This window comes from Jaculus jaculus, chromosome 2 (genome assembly GCF_020740685.1).
Source record: "Jaculus jaculus isolate mJacJac1 chromosome 2, mJacJac1.mat.Y.cur, whole genome shotgun sequence".
NCBI classification, from domain to species: Eukaryota; Metazoa; Chordata; class Mammalia; order Rodentia; family Dipodidae; genus Jaculus; species Jaculus jaculus.
Genome location: NC_059103.1, coordinates 13,584,264 through 13,600,030, shown reverse-complemented (window position 1 = coordinate 13,600,030; position 15,767 = coordinate 13,584,264). Strand labels below are relative to the sequence as shown.

The 15,767-nt window shown below is 48.1% G+C and overlaps 1 protein-coding gene across 2 annotated transcripts in view; it reads right to left on the bottom strand.

The window, feature by feature from the left end:
- Window positions 1-15,767, bottom strand: part of Clip2 (CAP-Gly domain containing linker protein 2) — a 90,272-nt gene that overhangs the window by 40,466 nt on the left and 34,039 nt on the right. For both annotated transcript variants that reach the window (XM_045143408.1, XM_045143409.1), the window contains exon 3: window positions 6,743-7,296. In XM_045143408.1, coding sequence (XP_044999343.1) covers window positions 6,743-7,296 — 554 coding nt within the window. The remainder of the gene's footprint in view (window positions 1-6,742; window positions 7,297-15,767) is intronic.

Below are 15,767 nucleotides of genomic sequence, written 5' to 3'. Positions count from 1 at the left end.
TTTTAAAAAATTAAAGATGTTTTAAAAGGATTTTGTGAGAAATACAGCATATACAATGCCTGGTAAAAAAAAGTCTTACTGAATGTTATCAGTAAAAGCCTAAAAAGGCCGGGCGTGGTGGTGCACACCTTTAATCCCAGCACTAGGGAGGTGGGTCACCATGAGTTCGAGGCCACCCTGAGACTCCATAGTGAATTCCAGGTCAGCCTGGGCTAGAGTGAAACTCTACCTCGAAAACCAAAAAAAAAGGGGGGTGGGGGATGGCTCAGTGGTTAAAGGCACTTGCTTGCAAAGCTTACCAGCCAGGGGTTCAATTCCTCAATGTCCACATACGGCCAAATACACAAAATAACAATATGGTACATATGTCTGGAGTTTGTTTGCAGTGGCAAGAAGCCCTACTATGACCAATCTCCAATCTTTCTCCCTCCCTCCCCCTGTCTGTCTCTCTCTCTCTCTCTCTCTCTCTCTCTCTCTCTCTCTTGGTTTTTCAAGGTAGGGGCTCACTCTAGTCCAGGCTGACTTTTCTATGTAGTCTCAAGGTGGCCTTGAACTCACAGTGATCCTCCTACCTCTGCCTCCCAAGGGCTGGAATTAAAGGCGTGCACTACCATGCTCAGCTCAAACTCACTCCCCCCCCCTTTCTCTCTTAACTTATTTATTTATGAGAGAGAGACAAAGTGAAAGAATGGGCATGCCAGGGCCTCTGGCCACTGCAAATGAACCCCAGACGCATGCACCATCTTGTGCATCTGGCTTATGTGGGTCCTGGGGAATTGAACCTGGTTCCTTAGGATTCACAGGCAAGCGCCTTAACCACTGAACCATCTCTCTAGCCCTCTCCCTTTTTCCTTTCTTTTTCTTTTTTCTTTTTTGCAGGTAGGGTCTCACTCTAGCCCAGGCTGACCTGGAATTAACTATGTTGTCTTAGGCTGCCCTTGAACCCACAATACTCCTACCTCAATCTCTCTCTTTTTAATACAGGGTAGTTTTATGACTAAGGCTGTATCTCAGCAGTAGAGCATCTGCCTAGAACCCACCAGTGAGAGGGCAGAGTGTAACTTGATGGTCTTATGCGGTGCTGGGGATGGATGCTTTATGCATGCTGGGCAAGACATCTAAGCACTGAACTACATCCTTAGCCCCTCTTATGTAGTGGCAGGATTTGTTTGTTTGTTTTAGAGCAGGTTTTCACCATGTAGCCCAGGCTGGTCTGGAAATTCGTGATTCTCCTGTCTCAGACTCCCAAGTGCTGGGATTAAAGGTAGGACCTACCACATTCAGCTTGTATGTGTGTGTGTTTAACCACATTTCACAATTCTTCATGAGACAGAACAATAAAACCTATGACTGAGAGCTGGGTATGGTGGTACACACCTGTAAGCCCAGCACTCAGGAGGTAGAGGCAGAAAAATCAGAAGTTCAAGACCATCCTCAGCCACACAGTAAGTTTGACATCAGACTAGGTACATGAAAACTTATCTCAGAAAAGAAAAAAAAAAAAAAAAAACATGCCGGGCGTGGTGGCGCACGCCTTTAATCCCAGCACTTGGGAGGCAGAGGTAGGAGGATCGCTGTGAGTTCAAGGCCACCCTGAGACTCCATAGTGAATTCCAGATCAGCCTGGGCTAGAGTGAGACCCTACCTCGAAAAACCAAAAAAAAAAAAAAAAAACCAGCTAGGGAGATGGGTCAGTGGTTAAAGGCACTTGCCTGCAAAGCCTACCGGCCCAGGTTCAATTTCCCAGTGCCACATAAAGCCAGATACAACAAAAGTGATGCATAAGCCAGGCATTCGTTTACAGCAACAAGAGACCCTGGTGTCCCCAACAATGTGCAAATAAATAAATAAATAAGCAAAAATATTTAAAAGAGCAGGTCGTGGTGGCACACGCCTTTAATTCCAGCACTCAGGAGGCAGAGGTAGGAGGATGGCTGTGAGTTCGAGGCCACCCTGAGACTACATAATGAATTCCAGGTGAGCCTGAGCTAGAGTGAGACCCTCCATCAAAAAACCAAAAAGGAAACACACACACACACACACATACACACAGAGATATATAAACCACAGAGCTAAAGAGATGGCTTAGCGGTTAAGATGCTTGCCTGCAAAGCCAAAGGACCCAGGTTCAATTCCCCAGAAGCCACATAAGCCAGATACACATGGTGCATGTATCTGGAGTTTGTATGCAGTGGTTAGAAGCCCTGGTGTGCACATTCTCTCTCCCTCAAACAAGTAAGTAAAAATTTAAAAATATACTTAAACAAAACAGAAAATATAATACTGTAAAAACAACTTAAACATACATTTATTTATTTATTTGAGAGAGAAAATTGGTGCACCAGGACCTCTCACCACTGCAAATGAACTCCACATGCATATGCCACCTTGTGCATCTGGCTTATGTGGGACCTGGAGATTCAAACCTAGATCCTTGGGCTTCACAGGCAAGCACCTTAACCACTAAGCCATCTCTCCAGCCCAAACATTTTTACTTATTTGTGTGTGTGTGCATGTGTATAGGTGTGCCAGGGCCTCCTGCCAGTGCAAACCAACACCAGATGTTTGAACCACTTTTTGCATCTGGCTTTATGTGGGTGTTGAGGAAATGAACCCAGGCCAATAAGCTTTGCAAGCAAGTGCCTTTAGCCACTGAGCCATCTACCCACCCCCAAATATTTCTTAAATCCAAATTATGCATACATGTAATTAAAGGGTCAAGTACTTGCAAATCCATCAAAAGTCCAGAACTCTCTCTACTGTCCCCAGTAACAAACACATTTACCCCCTTTTCTCTCTCTCTCTTTTTTTTTTTTTTTTTTTTTTTTTTTTTTGGGTTTTTCGAGGTAGGGTCTCAGTCTAGTTCAGGCTGACCTGGAATTCACTATGTAGTCCCAGGGTGGCCTCGAAATCACGGCGATCTTCCGACCTCTGCCTCCTGAGTGCTGGGATTAAAGGTGTGCGCCACCACGCCCAGCATCACATTTACCCCCTTAAGTGAACTCATTTAGTGATCGCTTCCGCATCGCTCCATAGTATGCTTCTGGCCTACTTCTTTTTAGTTTGGTGTATTTTTAACTGGTGTATAAAAATGGTACATTCTCTGCAATCCTCTTTTTTTTTAACCAACATATAATTATACATTTAGTGGGGATGAGTATAATCACGCATATAAGTGTGTCCACACGAATACAATGTAGCACTTCCATTGCCTTACATGAACATTTCTTTGTACCTGGAGCCTTTGAGGTCTTTCATTTGGGTCATTATAAAATATGTAACAGTTTTATATAACAATTACAGCTCCTCTACTGTATCAAGGAACAGTAGAGCTATTCTTCCTGCATATATGGATAGTGTGTGTGTGTGTGTTTGTGTATCGTTTTTTTATTTTTTCAAGCCCAGGACGACCTGGAATTCATTCACTATGTAGTCTCAGGGTGGCCTTGAACTCAAGGCATTCCTTCTACCTCTGCCTTCCCAGTGCTAGGATTAAAGGTTTTTTTAGCCTATATATATATATATAAGCCCTGGTGTGCACATTCTCTCTCCCTCGAAAAACAAAAACAAACAGACAAACAAACAATATATATATATTGTTTGTTTGTCTGTTTGTTTTTGTTTTTCGAGGTAGGGTCTCACTCTGGTCCAGGCTGACCTGGAATTAACTCTGTAGTCTCAGGGTGGCCTCGAACTCACAGTGATCCTCCTACCTCTGCCTCCCGAGTACTGGGATTAAAGGCATGCGTCACCACGCCTGACGCCTATCTATATTTTTAAAAATTATTTATTTGTAGCCGGGCATGGTGGTGCACACCTTTAATCCCAGCACTCGGGAGGCGGAGGGAGGATTGCCGTGAGTTCGAGGCCACCCTGAGACTCCATAGTGAATTCCAGGTCAGCCTGGGCTGGAGTGAGACCCTACCTTGAAAAACCAAAGGAAAAAAAAAAAAATTATTTATTTGCATGCATGTGTGGCTGCGCACCATGGTCTTGTTACAAATGAATGCCCATCCAGCTTTATGTGAGTGGCTGGGGAATTGATCACGGGCCAGCAGCCACTACAAGCAAACACTAATCACTGAGCTATCTTCCCAGCCCTCAACCTCATTCCCACCACACTCCAGGGCTCTATTTGTTTGTTCTGAGGTAGGGTCTCACTCTAGCCCTAGGCTAGTCTAGGCTGGCCTGGAACTCACAGTGATTTTGCTACCTCTGCCTCCCACATGCTGAGATGAAAGGCATGTGCCACCACACCTGGCTTTTAAAAAAAATATAAAGTCAGGCGTGGTGGCGTACACCTTTCTTTCATCCCAGCACTCAGGAGGCTGAGGTAGGATGATCACTGTGAGTTCGAGGCCACCCTGAGACTACACAGTGAATTCCGGGTTAATGAAACCCTGCCTCAAAAAACCAAAATATGGGCTGGAGAGATGGCTTAGCGGTTAAGCGCTTGCCTGTGAAGCCTAAGGACCCCGGTTCGAGGCTCGGTTCCCCAGGTCCCACGTTAGCCAGATGCACAAGGGGGCACACGCGTCTGGAGTTCGTTTGCAGAGGCTGGAAGCCCTGGCGCGCCCATTCTCTCTCTCCCCCTCTATCTGTCTTTCTCTCTGTGTCTGTCGCTCTCAAATAAATAAATAAATAAAAATTCTAAAAAAAAACATGCTTTCCTTTAAAAAAAATAAATAAAAAACCAAAATATATACTAATAATAATAATTATTATTATTATTTTATTTTCAAGCAGAGAGAGAAAGAGATAGACAGATACAGTATGTGAGCGCCAGGGCCTCCAGCCACTGCAAATGAACTCCAGATACATGCACCTCCTTGTTCATCTGGCTTTTTGTGAGTACTAGGAAAGCAAACCCAGGCAAAAAATAAAAAAAATCAGGGCTGGAGAGATGGCTTAGCGGTTAAGCGCTTGCCTGTGAAGCCTAAGGACCCCGGTTCGAGGCTCGGTTCCCCAGGTCCCGCGTTAGCCAGATGCACAAGGGGGCGCACGCGTCTGGAGTTCGTTTGCAGAGGCTGGAAGCCCTGGCACGCCCATTCTCTCTCTCTCCCTCTATCTGTCTTTCTCTCTGTGTCTGTCGCTCTCAAATAAATAAATAAATAAATAAAAATTAAAAAAAAAGAAAGCTTAAAATTTAAAAAATAAATAAATAAATAAATAAATAAAATAAAAAAAATCAAACTTTGCAACTAACCTCTGGGCTCACTCCAGCCCCACTCTCCACTGTTCAACTCTGCACTTCCGTAAGGTCAACTTTGTGTGACTGCATGTAAAGGCCAGAGGCTGACTTTGGGAATCACTCTCCCTCTTAGCTATTTATTTACTTATTTATTTTTGATTTTTCAAGGTAGGACCTCACTCTAGCCCGGGCTGACCTGGAACTGACTATGCAGTCTCAGGGTGGCCTTGAACTCACGGCGATCCTCCCACCTCTGCCTCCTGAGTGCTGGGATTAAAGGGCGTGCGCCACCACGCCCGGCTCCACCTTATTTACTGAGACGAGTCTCTCATAAATCCAGAGCTCACAGATTAGGCTAGACTGGCTAGCTAGTCAGCCCCGAGGACACGCCTGTCTCCGCCTCTCCAGTGTCACCATGCCTGGCTTTATACGCACCTGCCAGGACACCAAACTCAGGTCCCTGTGTTTGTGCGGCAAGAACTTTACCCGCTGAGCCATGTCCCCAGCCCCTCACTGTCTCATTTTTCAGACAGGGTCCTCTTGTGCAGCCCAGGTTGGATAGGAACTATAGCCTGGCCTGGCCTCAAACTTCTGATCCTCCTGCCTCTACTTCCAGACTGTCAGGACCGTAGGCATGCGTCACCATGTCTGACCTCCTCACGTTCTCTTTGGCATATCTGGATATGTCATGTCTGTGACCACATCTTTCACGTCCCAGAGCCTTTTTGGCTTGCTGAATATTCATGCGTATATAAATATATTCACATTCGCATGAATATGCATAGTCCTATATTCAGTGGCATTCTGTGCGTGTTTCGTGCCTGGAGTAACTTCTTACTTCTCAAAGGACTGGCTATCATCCCCATAGAAAGTTCCAGATGTCTATACCATAAGGGCTGTGACGTCAGATGCCAGTGTTCAGGGAGGCAAGGGAGCTCTGAAGAGGCTGGAGAGAGAAAGGGCCTTTCAGCCCTCGAGCCAAAACTCTCGTCGTCTGCCCTTCTCAGCCCAACAACGGCCTGGAATTTCTGTCCTTCCTGCCTTGACCCACCAGGTGCTGCGATTACGGGCATGAACCCTTATGTCTGACTTATGTGGTCCTGGGGATCGAACTTCTCTCTCATAAATAAGTGTTTTTTAAAAAACAGCTGACTGACCAGATGGAGGGATGGCACTTAAGGCATTTGCCTGTAAAGCCAAAGGACCCAGGGTCAATTCCCCAGGACCCACGTTAGCCAGATGCACAAGGGGGTGCATGCGTCTGGAGTTCATTTGCAGTGGCTGGAGGCCCTGGTGCGCCCATTCTCTCTCTATCTCTTCCTCTTTCTCTGTCAAATAAATTTAAAAAATCTTATGGGAACTAAAATCTTGAGATGTTAAGACATGTGTCCTGAGTCCCCACAGCAAGTGTGCAGGGCCTGCCTGGTCGCTTGTCACTGTGTGTGGTGCTGAGGGGCGCATCGGTCCTAGCCTGGTTCTAGCTTGCCCACGCTGGGTGGGGCTGTAGCCAGAGGAGCAACTGAGTCTCAAGCCGGGGGCCGTCACACTCACCAGCACGCGGTCTCCCAGGCGCAGATCCTTGTCACCTCGCTTTACAGAACCGCTGTCCGACAGGTTGGAGCCTGACTCATTGCCCGTCTTGACAGAGCTGTTGAGGACGCTTTCCCGCAAAGGGACGACTCGACTGGTGAGTGGGGGTGTGGCCGTGCCTGAATGCAGGGATAGGTTCTGGGCAGTGAGGGATTCAACCGAGTGGGCATCACTGCCCGACCCCTCGGCTGTGGGCTGCCGGGTCAGCTTGGAGGGCCTTGTGAAGATGCCCTGTAGGGCTGGACACTCGAAGTAACGCACGCCACCCACGGCACCATCGTTCTTGCCCACCGGATCATCCAAGACCACGCCGGCCCACTGGCCCGGTGCAAACTGCGTCTCACCCAGGTACTGCACCACGCCCGGCTTCACGCCGTTCACCCACACCCTCTCGCCCACCACAAAGTCCCCCAGGAAGTCATCGCCAACTTCAGCTGCCCTCGGGCCGGGCTTCTCGGGAGCGATGGCAGAACCCGTGGAGGTGGGCCCTGATGCCTGCTTGTGCAGGGGAGACCCTGTGGACAAGGAAAGAGGCTTACGTTAGCTCTAACCTGGGGAGCCAAGGGGTATGCAGAGGGGTATGCAGCCAGGGCAGGATGGTGCCAGTGACTGTAAACTGAGGCAGGCATGGTCGGCAGTGTGGCCCTGCGTTAAGACTGTTCCTCTGAGACCCTGGGCATCCCCAGCTCTCACTCTACTCTGCCAGTCTCTCTAGAAAGTTCTATGTTCAGAGAAGGAATCCATCCTTCCTCATATGCAAGGATTTCCAGTGCTGAAATTTTACCACAGATCCAAGGCCAGGAATCGACTCACATCCAGGGGCTGCATTCTACTACTGTGCACCTGGTGCGCTCAGCTAGTCACCCAAGGCCACCCAGGACCCCTCTGGGAGACGCACATGTCAAGGGTGTGTTCCTATGCCTCGCAATCTTCTTAGACAGCTTTAGGAGCCATAAAAATTCCTAAGCAGCTCCGGGTCACTCACAGAGCCATAGACTTCTGGGATGAAGTCTCAGAAAGCCCCTTCCCATGTTCTCTCTTCAGCCTTAGCTGCAGCTGCAGGTCAAGGTGGGCCTCAGAGATACACAGACCCACAGCCCGGGACACGAAAGGACACAGGGACAGGACACCAGGCACGGAGATCTCCCTGCAAAGACCCGGTTGGCTTCAAATTCCTGACACTCCTGCTCTGCTTTGGGAGTGTTGGGATCAGCAGGCCCACACCTGGCTCTAGACACATTCCATGCTTACTGTGGGGAGGGTAGAAACTTTCCCAAGGTCCCCCAGGCCGAGTGAAGCCCACTACCATCATGTGCCTTCTTTTTTTTTTTTTTTTTTTTTTTCCCGAGGTAGTCTCAATCTAGCCCAGGATGACGTGGAATCCACTATGTAGTCTCAGGCTGGCCTCAAACTCACAGTGATCCTCCTACCCCTGCCTCCCAAGTGCTGCGACTAAAGGCATGCGCCACCACGCCCAGCTTCTTTTTTTTTTTTTTTTAATGTATCTTTACCCATGTGGTGTACATGTGTCCCTTTGTGAGTGGCCACACACGTGTGTGCAGGTGTGCATGTGGAGACCAAAGGTCAACACCGGGTGTCTTCCTCAATCGCTCTCCACTTTATTTATCCTTTAATTCGTTCATTCATTCACTCGTTTATTTATTATCTATTGATTTATTTTGAGGCAGGGTGCCATTCCAGCCCAGACTGACCTAGAAATCACCCTGTAGCCCAGGCCAGCCTTGAACACAAGACGATCTTCCTACCTCAGCATTCCGAGTGCTGGGATTAAAGGAGTGAGCCACCACACTGGGCTCCACGTTTTTCTTTGTACATATGCAACATGTGTGTGGCTACACATATATGGGTACACATATACCATGTGTGATACATATATATATATATATATGTATCACACATGGTATATGTGTGTGTGAGAGAGAGAGAGAGAGATGCATGCATGTGTATGTTTAAGAGTTATTTCATATGCTTGGCTTTGGTGGTCAGAGAGGAACATCAGGTACCTTCATCACTCTTCCAACCATTCTTTTATTTTTAATTAATTAATTATTTTTTGGTTTTTCAAGGTAGGGTCTTACTCTAACCTAGGCTGACCCGGAATTCGCTATGGAGTCTCAGGGTGGCCTTGAACTCATGGTGATCCTCCTACCTCTGCCTCCCAAGTGCTGGGATGAAAGGCGTGCGCCACCCCGCCCAGCTCTAATATATTTTATTACTTCTATATCGATAGAGAAAGAGGGAGAGAGAGAGAATGGGCGTGCCATGGCCTCCAGCACCTGCAAACAAACTCCAGATGTGTGCGCCCCCTTGTGCACCTGGCTAATGTGGGTCCCAGGGAAATCAAACCTGGGTCCTTTGGGTTTGCAGGCAAACGCCTTAACCACTAAGCCATCCCTCCAGCACCTTCCAACCATTCTTACTGCAACTGGAGTCTCTTACTGATCCCAGAACTTGCTGTCCTCCCCTCACCCCACACCACCAATGGGCCCCAGAGGTTCTCTGATCTCTGCTCCCCACAGGACTGTTGTTACAGATGTGTGTGATCACACCCAGCTGTTTTATGGGTTCTGGGGACCAAACTCCAAGGGTGTCTCAGGCCTTTCCAGGTCCTCATGATTGAACAGGAAGTGCTCTTAACTGCCGAGTCAGCTCTCCCAGCCCTTCACCTTATTTTTTTTTGGAGATAGCATCACACACACACACACTCACACACACACTCACACACACACAATAAACCTGAAATTCACTGGTTGGGCTAGTTCATCTAGCCAGGAAGCCCCAGGGATCCTCCTGTCTCCTCTTTGCCAGCACTTGGATTACAGGGGTGCGCTGTCACGTCCCGCTTTCATGTGAGTCTCGGGGACCCAAACTCGGGTCCTCGTGCTTGACCGGCAAGTACTTTACCCACAGAGCTGCGTCCCCCACTAGAGCCTTCCTTCTTGACCATGCACCGCAGGTTTGCTGGATGGCCTTGGCGGCTTTCCTCCCAACATCTGTGCCGGACGCACCGTGTGGGACCCACCATGGCCCATCGCAGGTTCTCTCTCTCTATTTGTTCTCTGTGCCTAGAGCACAAGGGTGGGGGTCCCCAGATCAGTAGGGATCCAGTGCGGCTATTCCTGGCAACTGTTCAGCTGTCCACAGCCCCAGCTGTCATGACTCTGGGGACCCTCAGGTCATCTCTCTCAGTCCCCCACCTCCTCCCAGGGGGTCACAGGCCCCTCAAACCAGTTGTTTCAACAGCTGCTAAAATCCAGGTCACAAGGCTGTGGCGCCCACATGGAGCGATTTTGATTCATTTTTTCTCTTTGGAACTGTACACCCTGTGCTGCCCCCACCTCACAGGGACCAAACCCTTTTCAAATGCCCCACAAAGGCAAGCAGGAAGCTTCCAGGAGCCCCAGGGGTACATCACAGAAGACACACACACACACACACACACACACACACACACACACACACACACACACAGCGGGACCATTCCCCTAAACAATCATATACACTGGCTAGGCCCCTGACCAGTTCTGTGCCTCAGTTTCCCCATTAAATAACAAGGTCAGCCAAGCGTGGTGGCACATGCCTTTAATCCCAGCACTGAGGTAGAAGAATTGTTGTGAGTTCGAGGCCACCCTGAGACTCTATAGTGAATTCCAGGTCAAGCTGGCCCAGAGTGAGACCCTACCTCGAAAAACCAAAAAACAAATAAGCACACAAATAAATAACAGGTCAGATATACATCATGGCCGGGTCCTATCAGGCACTAGCATTCTTATTTTGTTTTGCGTGTGAGTGCACATATTTGCATGTGTGTGCACTCATGCGGAGGCCAGAAGTTGAAGTCCAGTGTCTTCCTCAACTGCTCTCCATCTTATTTATTGAGACGTGGTCTCTTGCTTGAACCCAAGGCCAGCAACCTAACTTAGCCAGCCTGGCTATTCAGCTTTCCCCATGGGGAGCCCATCTCTGCCTCCTAAACACTGGGGTTCCAGGCAGGCCACCAGACCTGCCATGGATGTACATGGGTGCTGGGGACCCTAATTCCAGTCCCTGTGCTTGCACAGCAAGCACTTACCAAATCACCCCAGCCCCTCATTCCCATTTTGTTTTTGAGATGGTGCCTCATGTATCCAAGCAGCCCTTCACTTCGCTACGCAGCCAAGAATGATCATACCTGAGCTGGCCGTGGTGGCGCGCGCCTTTAGTCCCAGCACTCGGGAGGCAGAGGTAGGAGGATCGCCCTGAGTTTGAGGCCACCCTGAGACTCCATAGTGAGCTAGAGTGAGACCCTCCCCTCCCCCTCAAAAAAGAATGATCAGTTAGTTCTCCACGTCCCAAGCGCTGAAATTACAGGTATGAGCCACCTCACCCAGTTTATGAGGTGCCAGGAGTGGAAGCTATAGCTTCGTGCATGCTAGGCGCTTTTATGACTATAATTATGTGCATCTGTATGTGTGTGTGTATTGTTGTGTGAGGTCTGAGGACAACCTCAAGGTGTCTGTCCTCTCCTTACACTGTGCTTGGGACAGGGTCTCCCTGGTTTCATTTTGTTTGTTTGTTTGTTAAAGATTTTATTTATTTATTTGAGGGAGAGAAAGAGGCAGATAGAAAGAGAGAATGGGCATTCCAGGGCCTCCAGCCACTGCAAACAAACTCCAGACACATGTTTTCCCTTGTGCATCTGGCTTACGTGGGTCCTGGGGAATCAAACCAGGACCCTTAGGCTTTGCAGGCAAACACCTTAACCACTAAGCCAATTTTCCTAGTCCATCATTTTTTTAAAGATTTATTTTTACTTATTTATTAGAGAGAGAGAGAGATTAGGTGCCCCAGAGCCTCCAGCCACGGCAAACGAACTCCAGATGCATGCGCCAACATGTGCATTTGGCTTACGTGGGTCCTGAAAAATTGAACCTGGGTCCTTAGGCTTCGCAAGCATGTGCCTTAACCACTAAGCCATCTTTCCAGCTCTCTTGTTTCATTTTTGTCACTTTGCTTCGTGTGTACCAGTCTAGCTGGCCCTTGAGCTTCTGTGAATTTCTCAACCCTTTGGCCCACGCCCTCAGGGAATCTGCCTAAAAGGGGGACCTGGCTTCATGATTCTTTTAACACGTCTACCACTGTACAGACTTACAATGACCCAGCCAGCCCCCACAAAAGCAGAAGGCCAGCCAGCCCAGGTGGCTCGGTGGTTAAAGGTGCTTGCTTGTAAAGTCTGAGAGCCAGGGTTTAATTCCCAAGTACTCATGTAAAACCACAGGAACAAAGTGGCACATGCATCTGGAGTTAGTTGATAGTGGCAGAAGGCCCTGGCACACCCATACTTACTCTGTTTCTTTCTTTCAAATAAAAAAATAAAAATATTTAAAAACAAACAAGAGCTAGGGAAATTGCTCAGTGGTTATTTTCTTGAAAAGCTTAATAGCCTGGGTTTGATTCCCCAGACTCACAAAAAGCCAGATGCAGAGTGGTGTATGTGTCTACAGCTCACTTGTAGGAGGACCTGGCATGGCCATTTCTCTCTCTCAAATATATATATATACATTTTTTTGGGGGGGGGTTCAAGGTAGGGTTTCACTGTAGTCCAGGCTGGCCTGGAATTTACTCTGTAGCCTCAGGGTGGCCTCAAACTCATGGCGATCCTCCCAAGTGCTGAGATTAAAGATATGTGCCACCACGCCTGGCATAAAAAAGTTTCTTTTTTAAAAAACATCAAGGGTTGGGGCTGTAGGGATGGCTTAGCAGTTGAGGCACTTGCCTGCAAAGCCAAAGGACCCAGGTTCAATTGTTCAGGACCCACATCAGCCAGGTGCACCCATTCTCTCTCTTTTTGTCGCCTTCTCTCAAATAAATAAATAAATGAAAAATTATATATATATATATATATATATATATATATATATATATATATGGATGGAGAGATTTAGTGGTTAAGATGCTTGCCTGCAAAGCCAAAGGACCCAGGTTCAGTGACCCAGTAACCACATAAGCCAGACGCACAAGCTGGTGCATGCATCTAGAGTTAATTTTCAGTGTCTAGAGGCCCTGAGGCACCCATTCCCTCTATCTCCCTTCCTTAAATACATAAATTAATTAAATATTTTTAAAGGGGGTGCTGGAAAGATGGCTTGAGGGTTAAGGCGCTCACCTATAAAGCCTAACAACCTGCGTTCGACTCCACAGTACTGACATTTAGCCAGAGTCACAGTGGCGCATGCATCTGGAGTTTGTTTGCAGGGCCGGAGGCCCTGGCATGTCCATTCTCTCTCTCTCTCTTCTCTCTCTCTCTTCTCACAAATAAATATTTTTTTTTAATTAAGCCGGGAGGTGGGGGGCTAAAGATATGGCTTTGTGGTTAAGGCATTTGCCTGCAAAGCCAAAGGATCCCGGTTCAATTCTCTAGGACCCACGTAAGCCAAATGCACAAAGGTGTGCATGTATCTGGAGTTCGTCTGCAGTGGCTGGAAGCCCTTGCACGCCCATTCTCTCTCTTTCTCTCAGATAAATAAATAAAATTTTTTTTAAATCTCCTTTAAAGAAAATTAAGCAGGGGCTGAGGAGATAGCTCAGGGGGCAAAGCCCCCAGCCATGTACACATGAGCACCTAAATTGGGGGATCCCCATAACCCACATAAATGCTGGCGCACTTTTTTTTGGGGGGGGGGTTAAGGTAGGGTCTCCCTGTAGCCCAGGCTGACCTGGAATTCACTATGGAGTCTCAGGGTGGCCTCGAACTCACAGCAATCCCCCTACCTCTGGTATTAAAAGCTTATGCCGCCGGGTGTGGTGGCACACGCCTTTAATCCCAGCACTCGGGAGGCAGAGGTAGAAGGACTGCCATGAGTTCGAGGCCACCCTGAGACTCCATAATAAATTCCAGGTTAGCCTGGGCTACAGTGAGACCCTACCTCCAAAAACAAAACAAAACAAAAAAAAAAGCCTATGCCACCACGCCTAGCTTGGTGCACTTTCTTATAATTCAGTGCTAGAGGGAGGGAGGCAACCTGGGTGTGCTGGCTAGCTAGATTAGCTGACTAGGCGAGACCCAGGTTCAGACAGACCCTGTCTCAATAAGGAAGTGAGCAGGGAAGACACCTGACATTAAACTCTGGCTCCAATATGCAGATGCACACATGCGCAACCAAACACACACAAACATGCACGTGCATGCACACCCACACGTTAAAAAAAACAGAAAAGCAGGGTTGGAGGGATGGCACAGCAGTTAAGGCATTTGTCTGCAAAGCCAAAGGACCCAGGTTCAATTCCCCAGGACCCACGTTAGCCAGATGCACAAGGGGGCGCACACACGTCTGGGGTTTGTTGGCAGTGGCTGGAGCCCTGGTGCGCCCATTCTCTCTCCCTCTCTCTCTCTCTCTCTGTCAAGTAAATAAATAAATGTTTTTTAAAAATCTGAAAAGCAAGCAAGTAAAAGATATCTGGGATCCCCAGCCAGGCCTAGCAACAAAGATCTAAGCTTCACACAAGCAGTTAGTTATATTTTTGGGATGATTCCATGTAGGCAAAAAGCAAAGTAGAATTTATCATAGGTGGCTGGGCATGGTGGTACACACCTATAAACCCAGGACTTGGGAGGAAAAAGCAGGAAGATCAGGAGTTCAAGGTTATTCCTGCCTCCATGGCAAATTTAAGGCCAGCCTGGACAGGATGAGACTTTGAAAAAAAAAAAATCAAAATAGTGTACTGTGATTTTCAAGTTCAAAGCAGAGCTTTGATGGAAAGGGCCGGGGGGGGGACACAGTAAGGGAGGGGAACAGCTGGTGTCTGGCCCAGCAGCAGGTGAGGGGCTCAGTGGGGATAACCACATGAGAAGTCATTCACCCCTCCACGAGCAGGGATTTGGATCCTGAAGCCTTATGCACACCTGCCAAGTGTGGGCCAGAAAGAATTACAAGCAGTTAGCGACTCCATGTGTGTGCACGCACGTGCATGCGTATTTCTAGGCACTGCATCCGTGTGCGTACGTGTGTGCATGTGGAGGTCAGGAGTCAATGTTGGATGTCTTTCTCAAACACTCCGCTTACTCACTGCGACAGGATTTCTCAGTGAACCCAGAGCTCACCGATTCGGCTGGTCCAGCCAGTCAGCAAGCCCTAGAACACTCCTATCCCTGCCTCCCCAGTACTGGGGTTACGGGTGTGTGCCACTAAGTCTGGCTTTTACAGTTCCAGGTTATATTCCATCAGGCAGCGAAGGCAGGGGGCAGAAGCTGGGGGCAGCTGGTCCCATTCAGTCCACAGTGAGGAAACAGAGCAATGAGTGCAAGCCACTGCTCAGCCAGCTCTCTCCTGTTCTGTTGATTTAGTTTTAATTTTTTTTTAATTTCTTTGCAAGCAGAGAGAAAGAAGATAGAATGGGCATGCCAGGGCCTCCAGCCACTGCAAAGAAAACTCCAGATGCATGTGCCACCTTGTGCATTTGGGTGTATGTGAGTCCTGGGGAATTGAACCTGGCTCTTTAGGGTTTGCAGCAAGAGCCTTAACCACTGAACCATCTCTCTAGCCCCTCTCCTTTCTTAAAAAAAAACATTATCTATTCACAAAGGGAGAGAGACAGAGAGAGAACACACCAGGGCCTTCTGCCATTGCATACAAAATCCAGATGCATGTGCCACTTTGTGCATCTGGCTTTTACGAGGGCACTGGAGGATTGAATCCAGGCCATCAGGCTTTACAAGCAAGTGCCTTTATCCATTGATCCATTTCTCCAGCCCAGCTTTCTCTCCCCCTTTTAAAAATATTTTATTTTTTATTTGTTTGAAAGAGAGAAAGGCAGCTAGAGAGAGAGGGGGCATGCCAGGGCCTATGCAAAGAAACTCCAGATGCATGCACCACCTTGTGCATTGAGCTTCCTTAAGTACTGAGGAATGGAACTCGGGTCCTTAGGTTTCACAGGCAAGTGCCTTAACCACTAAGCAGTCTCTCCAGCCTCAGCTCTCTCCTTTTCA